Source organism: Crocuta crocuta, unplaced genomic scaffold, assembly GCF_008692635.1.
Source record: "Crocuta crocuta isolate KB4526 unplaced genomic scaffold, BGI_CrCroc_1.0 scaffold653, whole genome shotgun sequence".
Taxonomy (NCBI): Eukaryota; Metazoa; Chordata; class Mammalia; order Carnivora; family Hyaenidae; genus Crocuta; species Crocuta crocuta.
Window position 1 is genome coordinate 93,969 of NW_027527134.1, and position 9,374 is coordinate 103,342.

Genomic DNA, 9,374 nt, shown 5'->3' on the forward strand with positions numbered 1-9,374 from the left:
GTCCCTCGCCCCCACCCCCGCCCTGCTGACCTTGAGCGTGTAGTCCTGTGAGGAGAGCTTGTACCCCTTGCCTCCCAGCTTCAGAGTGACCTCGGGCAGCGTGGACACCTTCTCACAGGGGATCATGTACTGAGGGAGGGAGGGAGAGAGGGGCTTAGGTGTGGCGGGGGAGGGGCGGGGCNCTGCCCACACTGCCCGGCCCGCTCACCTCGCCCTGGATCAGCGGCACGGCCCCGATGGCCTTCTGCAGCTCGCGCACCTCGTCCACGGGGCCCACCATGAGGGAGGTGCCCGTGTCCACGATGGCCTCGCAGCCCCCCTTGCACAGGGTCAGGCTGGTGCCCACGTCCACCCTGAGGGGGAGGAGGTGTGAGTCCCCTGCCTGGGCTCAGGGTGGGCCTGGGGGGGGGAGGGCTGTCCAACCACCAGGGCCACCGGGAGCCCCTGGCTTTTCAGAATCTCTTCCCCTCTTTGGCTCAAGAGGCCAAGAGCAGGTTAACGGCCACCTTTGAAATCACGGGCAGAACAGGGCCCGAGCCCAGGGGCCAGCAGCTCAGCTGGGGGCGAGGAGGTGGGGCAGGCGCTGGGGCCAGTGGGGTACGGGGTGCAGGCCGGCCCCGTCTCCACCACCCCCACGGCAGCCTCCCAGCTCCGAGGGCTGGAGCCACCCAGAGGCCTGCTGCAGGGGGTCTGGGGGGTCCCGCACTCACTGCTCCATGTGGACCTGCCAGTACGCCTTGCGGGTGACGTTGAGGTAGGAGAGGGGGCCCTTGTAGTACTTGGAGTCCGTGCCGCCCAGCATCAGCTCGCCCCCTGGCTGCGCGTTAGGGTCCCTGGGAAACGAGAGAGGAGGGAGTCAGCTGCCCTTGCCCCTCGAGCACGGNGGGAGGGGACTTCCTTCTCCCCCAGGGGAAGGGCTCCAATCCCACACTGTGTGTGGCCTGCAGATCTGCACAGCCAGCCCTCAGAGGCCGCTGGTCTGCCAGCTGCAATCGGCCAGGGTCAGGGCGGCGGGCAGACGGGGAAGTAAACGCAAGGAGCCTAGGGAGGGGATGCTCCTCTGCATGAAAAACACAAACCACGGAGGTCTTCCAGGAGGAGGCACCGAAACCAGCTCATTCCTGCCCTGGGGCCTGTGCACCTGCTGTTCCAGGGACGCTCTCCGTCCACATCCTCACCCAAATGGCCCCACCCCTGCATCCCTGCTCGGGCTGCCCCCCCTCCTCTAGACTCAGTGTTTGAGATCACGTGGTCTTCTTCCCGGCCTGGCCTGGCCCTGCCCTCCCTCTACTGCCCGCGGCCTCCAGCCCTCCCTCCGTCAGCTCTGAAATCCCAGTGTGGAACCCAGACCAGGCCTCCCGTCTGCACCCCACCGCAGCCCTGCCCCCCTCCCTGCCCGTGTCCATCTGCCCCACCCAGGGAGCCGCGGCACCGTCCACCCCTGGGCCCGAGGCGTTGCGGGGAAAGACCAGCCTCCGGGGCGGCTCTGCCCGGCCCAGCTGCTGGGATTCCCACCGACCAAGCAGGGGACACGCAGGGGTGAGGCTGAGGGCGGAAGCTGGCCGGGAGGGGAGGGTTCTGGGCTGGCATTCAGCCAGACGGGCAAGTGGGCTGGTGGGGTGAGGGCTCCGGAAGGGGCGTGTGGCGTGGTGACGCCCAGCTCCGGCGCACCCCCGTCGGGGCCTCTAGTGCCGCCCTGAGGGGAGACGGAGGCCCCTTCCCAGGGGTCCTGCATGTAGGTCACCCCACCCTCCCACGTGGGGCGAGGGCACTGGGATGGGGGCCTTCTCTGTGGCCGGAATGGACACACTCGGGGCTGCTCCAGACGGTGTGATGGAGGCCGCTGTCCACACCGAGACTGACTCATGGCCCCTCCAGTAGCATCTGGCCCTCCAGGCCCAACAAGGGTCACCTCCCATGGAAAGCCCCCAGACCCCTCACTTCCAGAGGCCCTGCTTCAGATGGGGGCCCGTGGCTTTACACCCTCTAGGTCATCAGTGACCCAGGGGCCGTGTCTTTCATCATCACACCCAGGGGAGGCTGGGCTGACTGACCCGGGAGCAGCTGCTGTGACCCCTGAGCAGGGTCTGGCTCCCCCCAAGAAGGAGGCCCACTGAGCAAGATCCGGGACCCACGGCCCGAGCGGCTCCCGGTGCAGAACCCCGGCCACACAGCCAGTCTGGAGCGCTGCCTGTGGGCCTGGTCAGAGGCCAGAGGCCAGAGGTCAGAAGCTGCAGCCTGACGCCTGAGGGCGGTCAGGGAGGCGGCGGCCTGAGCCCCCTGCATTCAGCCCCGCTGAGCTGGGAAGGGGGTGAGGAGCGGGGATTAGAGGGCGCCAGGCCCTCCCCTCCCACCTGTTCAGGTAGAAGGAGAAGATGTTCTTCTCCACCAACTTCTGCTTCATCAGGTTGTCAAAGACGGGGACCACGTCATCGACCGAGATGCGGGGGTAGGCCATGCCGAGAATGCCGTCGAACTTGGCCGCGATGAAGGTGATGCCCGGCTGCTTGATGGCCTCCCCGAAGGTCTGCCTCTCCACCTTGACTCCGACGGCCGTCGGAGGACGGCAGGGTACCTGCAGGCCGANCAGGGGGCCACAGGCCACCCCAGGTCCTGTGTGTGCGCTCTGGGCCCCAGTGACAACGCCCGCTCGGTCGCTGCCCAGCACTGCACACCCGGGACTTGGGCCAGGCGGGGGTCCCAGGAGAAAGGGCTGGCGGCCCTGGGTGGGGCGGGGACATGGGGTCCGCGCTGGTCAGGACAGCGACTGAATCAGAGANCATGACCCAACTCAGCAGACTTGAGGCCACGCCGCGCACCCCCCGCCCCCTGGGCAGGCAGCTGACAGAGACAGACAGGATGTGGGAAGGAACGGCTGTTCGGGGTTGACAACCTCCGACACCGGGAACAGGGGAGCGTGTCAGGGGACATCCGGTTTGGACCCACAGAGACCAGGAGGAGGAGACCCCAACAGAGCAGGCGGGGGAGGGGCAGGGCCCCGCAGGAAGGTCCCCAGCTGCCACGGCCCACCCTGCGTCCTGACAAGGGACAGACAAGCAGGCCCTCATGTGGCCCTGGCGCAGCCATTGCCTCCGGTCCGGCGGGGCTGCAGGTGCCCAGACGGCCCCCCNCCGGGAGGAGGCCTCCCCCTTAATCAGCCGCTCACCTGCCCCCCGTGCCCCGGGGCTCCACAGGTGTCAAGACCCTCACTGTCCCACTCTCCCCTCCAACGCCCAGCGGCCCTGCCCGGGGCTGGGGCCCCAGGGAGCAGCCTCGCCACGGACTCACCGACACGGTGTCCTGGCTCAGGTACCCGGACAGGCTGCCCGAGCCGTAGTGGATGTCGAAGGACGTGCCGTTCTTCACGTACGTGCTGGACTTGCCGCTGTTGTATTTGTTGTGCAGCCCTGGGCCACGGAGAGCCCGTCAGCCCGCCGCCCGGCCCCCCGCCAGCCTTGGCCTCGGCCACCCAGGCCCTGCCCAGGCGAGAAGCAAGGCCCCTGGAAAGCGGGGCACCCTAGGGGGACAGAGAGGCCAGGCCCGCCTGGTGTGGCCGAGAGGCGGAGGTGCAGCATCGCCCAAGAGGGTCTGAAGCAGGGCCACCAAAGGCCCAAGGCCTGGCCTGCTGGCCCCGCACACGGGGCTGGACCCGAGATAGGGTGGCAGCCCCAGCACCCAGGGGAGCGTGTGTGCCTGGCGGGGGGGGAGCGGGAGGTGGCAGGCGGGCCACGTGCCCGCACCCTGGGGCCCTCCTCTCCCTGCCCGCTCTCCGCATGAGGCAGGGCGGTGACTCACAGCAGGCGATGTCCAGCAGTTTGCAGTGGATCGAGGGGACCCACAGGTTGGCAGAGCCGGTGTCGAAGACGACCGTGAAGCACTGTGGGGGCGTCCCGATGCCGATCTCCCCGTAGTACTGGGCCTGGGCAGGGGAGTGGGTCCATCAGGCCTGTGGCTTGGGGGGAGGGGCATCCCACGTCCCCGCCAGGCCTCAGAGGGTCCACTGGTTGTCTTGGGAAGGCCCAAGCCAGAGGAGGCAGCCGGGGTCCGCCCCTCCCAGCCCTCCCCAGCCCCTGGTCCTTGCACCCATGGGCACCCTGGGTCCCCAGACCCCTGGAAAACCCCTCTGCCTGACCATCGAGGGGCCCAGAAGAAGAGACTTCTTCCGTAGGATGGGAGCCAAGTCAGGGCTTGCCTCTGCGACCTCAGCTCCCACCCTGCCCTTGCCCCCCAGGGCCAAGCCTGGAGGACTTCTAGGCAGAGGCATGTGGACGGCCAAAGAGAGGAGGTACACCCTGGAGACTGTCAGTGCTGGCTCAGAGTCCTCACTGCCTAGACGGCCTGCCTTCTCTGCTCTGGGCCTCAGTCTCCCCATCTGTGCACAGGGGAGGAGGGTGACCTGGGAAGTCCAGGGTGCTGACCCAAGGCTCAGGTGAGCATGAAGGGGGCCGGAGCCTGAGAGGGAAACCTCGTCTTTGATGCTCTTGTAGGTCAGAGGACACGGCTGCTTGGATAGGAGACACGAGCCTGAGGCCCCCTGGACCCCCCGTTCCCCTGGGAAGGAAGAGGGAGCCTAGGCCAGAGGCCACCACGGGATTCCGGCTCCCACCGCTGCTGCCTCATGACCAAGCAGAAGTGTCCAGACGTGAAGGGCTGGGGGATGACTCAGCAAGTCTCCGCGTGTGCGTGTGCGTGTGTGTGTGTGTGTGCCCGGAATGGGGATCAGGAGCCGGTCAGCCAGCACCCCCCTCCACCAGCCCAGTCACATGCCCGTGAGGCCACAGCTTCCTGGCACTGCTGGGGCTCTGGCCAGAGACGACAAAGGCCACAGCCACCTTCCCAGCCACAGGTGGGTAGAGGCTGGATGGCAGCAAGGAGCGAGGTCCCCAGGACTTGGGGCCGGAGATGCCGCAGGATGCCCACCCGGGCAGCCCCGGAGCACCAGGCTGGGGCCCAGAACCGGACCCCAGAGGCGGGACCAGCCAACGCGGCTCTGGCACTGTGTGGCCTGCAAAACACCCCAGCTCCGAGCCTGTCTGCCCCTCCGAGCAGGGCCGGCTGCTGCCCAAGGAGGAAGAAGGTAAGGAGGTCGCCGTGGTACCAGGCCTCCTGGCGGGACAGGCACAAGCACAGAGGCCCCAGAACAGTTAGTGACGCCTGGGCGGCCGGCCCCGATGACCCACAGGCCCCCACAGCCTCTCAGGGCTCGATTCAGGCTCCTCTGCGCCCCACTGACGGCCCCGGGCCCAGCTCGCGCAGCTCCAGAGGGTGACATGGTCCCCGAATCCCACAGGCTGGCCTCGAGAACAGGGCGGCTTCTGGGGCGCCTGGGCGGCTCGGTCGGTTAAGCGTCCGACTTCGGCTCAGGTCACGATCTCGCAGTCTGTGAGTTCGAGCCCCGCGTCAGGCTCTGTGCTGACAGCTCAGAGCCTGGAGCTGCTTCAGATTCTCTGTCTCCCTCTCTCTCTGCCCCTCCCCTGCTCATGCTCTGTCTCTGTTTCTCTCAAAAATAAATAAAAACATTTTTTTTTTAATGTTTTTATTTATTTCTGAGAGAGAGAGGCAGCACGAGCAGGGGAGGGTAGAGAGAGGAGGAGACAGAGAACCAGAAGCAGCTCCAGGCTCTGAGCTAGTTGTCAACACAGAGCCTGATGCGGGGCTCGAACCCACGAACCGTGTGATCGTGACCCGAGCCGAAGTCAGATGCTTAGCCGACTGAGCCACCCAGGCGCCCCAAATAAAAACATTTTTAAAGCTTTATACAAAGAGACACCTGGGTGGCTCAGTCGGCTGAGCGCTCAGTATCAGCTCAGGTTATGATCTCACAGCTTGTGGGTTCAAGCCCCGCGTCAGGCTCTGTGCTGACAGCTCAGAGCTTCGGATTCTGTGTCTCCCTCTCTCTCTGCCCCTCCCCTGCTCATGCTGTCTCTCTCAAAAATAAACAAAAACACTTTAAAAATTAAAAAAAACAAAAACAAAAAAACAAGGTGGCTTCTGAGGTCAGTGAAGGTAAGCAGGACACAGGGGGAAAGGTCATGGAGGTGCCAAGGGCACCCCAACCCGCCCTCTCGCCCCCACACGACCAGGAGCTGCAGGGGAGCCGTGCAGACCCCCCAGGAGAACACAGTGGGGGTCCTCTACCTGGCAGGGGCAGCAGGAGGGGCCAGGCAGGGGAGGCTGTGGCCGAGCAGAAGCCCCGTCCCCCACTGGGCAGGGGAGTTGAGCAAAACCGCTGTTTGCTACGGAGGATTTCACGGTGGCTTGTCAGTTCCGTCAAATCAGCGTTTGCTGCCAACCCGGCCCCCGCCCCACGCACAGACCCCCATACTCACGTCCAGGTAGTTCTTAAGCACCTCAGGAATGGGCCCCTCAGTCGCAGCGGGCACTCCCTGGGCATACTTTGAGATGGGGCCCTTGGCAAGGAGATCCTCCACAGAGCCCCCCAACTCCGACATGGTCCGGCGGACAGATGTGAACTTGTGCAGCGGGATCCTGTCAAGAGGAGGGGGCTCGTTAGGGCTCGCTACCCCCCTGGGACCGCTCTGCACCCTCAGCCACCAGGGGCTCCATCCGCCCCCATCCCTGTCCCCGCTTTGTGTCTGCTCTGGCCTCTTCTGGGACAGTGGCCCGAGGGGTCAGTTAGGGCGTCAGTGTCACAGGTGACCATTCACCTGGCCCTCTGATCTGCTGCTCTCCACATACGCCACGCAGAGACGGCCCCCACTTCCCCCGTGTGGCCTCTGGCTGGCTGTCTCCTGACCGTCACATGGGACTCAAGGCTGCCACCTCTAAAAAGCCCTCCTTGGCCATCCCCCGTGTGACCGTTCCCCCCCGGGGCCCTCCCCAGCGCTGTAGTGAATCGATTTACCCCCGATCAGTGTGCTGCCCCGGACCACTAACCCCAGGGGGGCAAGGACGGCCCTGGCATGCCGGGTCGTGCTCCCGGGCCCGCCTTCCTTGGAGATGCCCCAGGGCATCCCCGCGGTCTGCCTGGGCACAAAGAGCCAGAGCCGGGGTTGAGGTCCTTCCAGGTCCTTCCCAGGCCTGGATCCTGGGCTCCTCTGATGGGGCAGGGGTGGGGCAGGAAAGCAAACCTGAGCAAACTCACACCTGGATGAGGTCCTCCCAGCCCAGGGGATCTGGGAGTTCAAGGTCACGGCCGGCCCTTCCCAGCAAGCCAAGGGCGTGCTGCAGGAAGAGGGGACTCTTGCCTAAGACCTGGGAGGCTGGGAAAGCCCAAGGTTCTTGCCTGGGGGGAGAGGGGCACGCCCTCCAGTAACCCAGGAAACAGGCGCCAGGCAGCCCCAGAGGACGGCGAGGAGGTGTGAGGGGCTCTGGTTCAGCTGCCCAGGCCCACGCAGCCCAGGCTGGTCCCCCACAGCCACGCATCCCTGGAGAGGAGGCCTGTGGGTGGTCAGGGGAGGCTCCGTTTGGGGCTACGCTCCTCAGGCCACAGCCCATGGCGCAGCCCTTGAGCAAGACTGAGTCCCACTCGGCCCCCAGCCAGCTCCCACGGCCCAGTGACCTCACCCACCTGCCCACTGGCAGAAGGCCCACAGCTGAGTTGGAAGGATGCCTTCCCAGGCCCCGGGGGCAAGGGGGGTGCAGGAGCAGAGGAGGGGCCCACCGCACCCCTCCCCGAGCGGGGGCTGGGGCTGCCTCGCAAGAGTGGGGGTGGGGGGTGTGGGGCGTGGAGGCGCCAACCTCAGCCTGGTGGGCCCACACAGCACAGTCCTGATCCAGGCTTGGGGTTGCTGACCTCATCCAGTACCTGGGGGCGGGCGGGGGTGGGGGGGCAGACCCCTAGAGACCCGAGGAGGGCGTGGTCCTCGCTAGGGCAGAGGGTGCAGGTGGAGGACCCTGCGCCCGGTGCCAGCTGTGCCACTCACCTGGACCCTCTCCTTACACTAACTCCCTACTGTATCCGAGACCCTCCGGCCCCCAGGGTCCAGAAGGTCTCCTGGGCAAGAGCCCAAGGCCCAGACCAAACGCGACCAGCCCAGTTCAGAGCCGGCAAAGGGGGTGGGGGTGGAAGACGGGCAATGACGAGCCAGGTGCACCTGGGCCCCCGGACTTCCACACAGCTGGGCCTTGAGAACAGGCACCGTGGCCTCAGCTGTCCCGGGGAGGCTGGGTCGGCCTGGGTCTCCGCCATCCCTCCTCCCGCCGCCCCTGCCCCCCCAAGCGGACCCCACGGTGGCGGAGAAGAAGGGTCGCCAGGCTGGCGGGGGACGGTGGGTGAGGCCCTGCAGGAGGCGGCGCGGGGCGTACGGAGGGCACCGGGGGCGCGGAGTGCGCGGGAGGGTGCACGCGGGAGGGGTACGGGGGGTGGTGCACGGAGGGAGAGTGGTGCCCCGAGCGGTCGCGGGGTGCACGGGGTCGCAGGGCCTCACCTCACGAGCGCGGCGGCGGGCGCGGCCAGTAGGCCGAGAACGAGCAGCAGCATGCTGGGGGGCTGCATGGTGGCGGCGACCGGGTCGGAGCGCAGCGCCCAGAGGTCGAGCGCTTATAGCCTGGATGACGGCGCACTTGGCAAAGTCAGCTGACCCGACTGTTTGCACCCGGACGGGNGCTGCTTCCACGCGCAGTCTTCTTTCAGCCCCGGGGGGCGTCCAGACCTCATGACAAGTGTCCCCAGGCCCAGAGCGGCACCAGCCTGACCCTAGCAGGGCCGTCCTGGATCCTCCTCCCTCTGGGGGCCCGCTGTCCCTTTCCAGGCCCCACCTCCAAGGATGCGGCCCGGTGGGATCAGATAAGGCACCGGGTCCCCCATCTTGAGCAGCTCAGGTGGCTTTCCCAGCCTCAGAGGGCTCAGAGAGTGAGTCCCTCGCTGGGCCAGCGCTGTCCTGCTGAGGCCACAGTGACCCACTGACCTCCAGGACCTCACTCCTCACTGAGTCACCCAGTCGTGCCCAGCTTGCTGTGGGAGGGGAGGGCCAGATCCGCTCCTCCACGGAGCCCCAGGCGTGAAGGAGGAAAAGGGTTGGGATGGGTCATTTCAGAGAGGATCCATGTCAAGAAGGAAGTAAATCAGGGAATGTGCTGGAAAGTGACCAGTGTTGAGAGCAGGCCTCTCTGGGAAGATGGCGTTTGAGCAGGATGGGAACGATGAGGAACTTTCACTGAGGGACTCCCTCAGGGGACTTTTCTTGAGTGGCCCCGCCAGCCACTCACGGGGCCCCACTCACGGGGTCAGACAGGTTCTGGGGCCCACAGCAGGCAGGCCTGGCATCCCTGTCTTTTCTGTGACCCCCCGAATAAATTAGGACCCGACCCCAGCCTGGGGGGCCCGATGGCCACAGATGAGTGACCACTGCCTTGCCTCCACGCCCGGCCGTTCCACACAGTTGACCTGGGCTCATCATCTACCTGGTTTG

General features: G+C 66.3%; 1 protein-coding gene across 1 annotated transcript in view; it reads right to left on the bottom strand.

The window, feature by feature from the left end:
* Positions 1-8,547, bottom strand: part of CTSD (cathepsin D) — a 10,141-nt gene extending 1,594 nt beyond the window's left edge. Inside the window, exons 1-8 of the mRNA XM_077756864.1 lie at positions 8,391-8,547; positions 6,330-6,489; positions 3,796-3,919; positions 3,289-3,407; positions 2,355-2,575; positions 711-833; positions 209-353; positions 31-129 (exon numbers count right to left, since the gene is read on the bottom strand). Coding sequence (XP_077612990.1) covers positions 31-129; positions 209-353; positions 711-833; positions 2,355-2,575; positions 3,289-3,407; positions 3,796-3,919; positions 6,330-6,489; positions 8,391-8,458 — 1,059 coding nt within the window. The 5' untranslated portion in view covers positions 8,459-8,547. The remainder of the gene's footprint in view (positions 1-30; positions 130-208; positions 354-710; positions 834-2,354; positions 2,576-3,288; positions 3,408-3,795; positions 3,920-6,329; positions 6,490-8,390) is intronic.
* Positions 8,548-9,374: the final 827 nt, after the last annotated feature.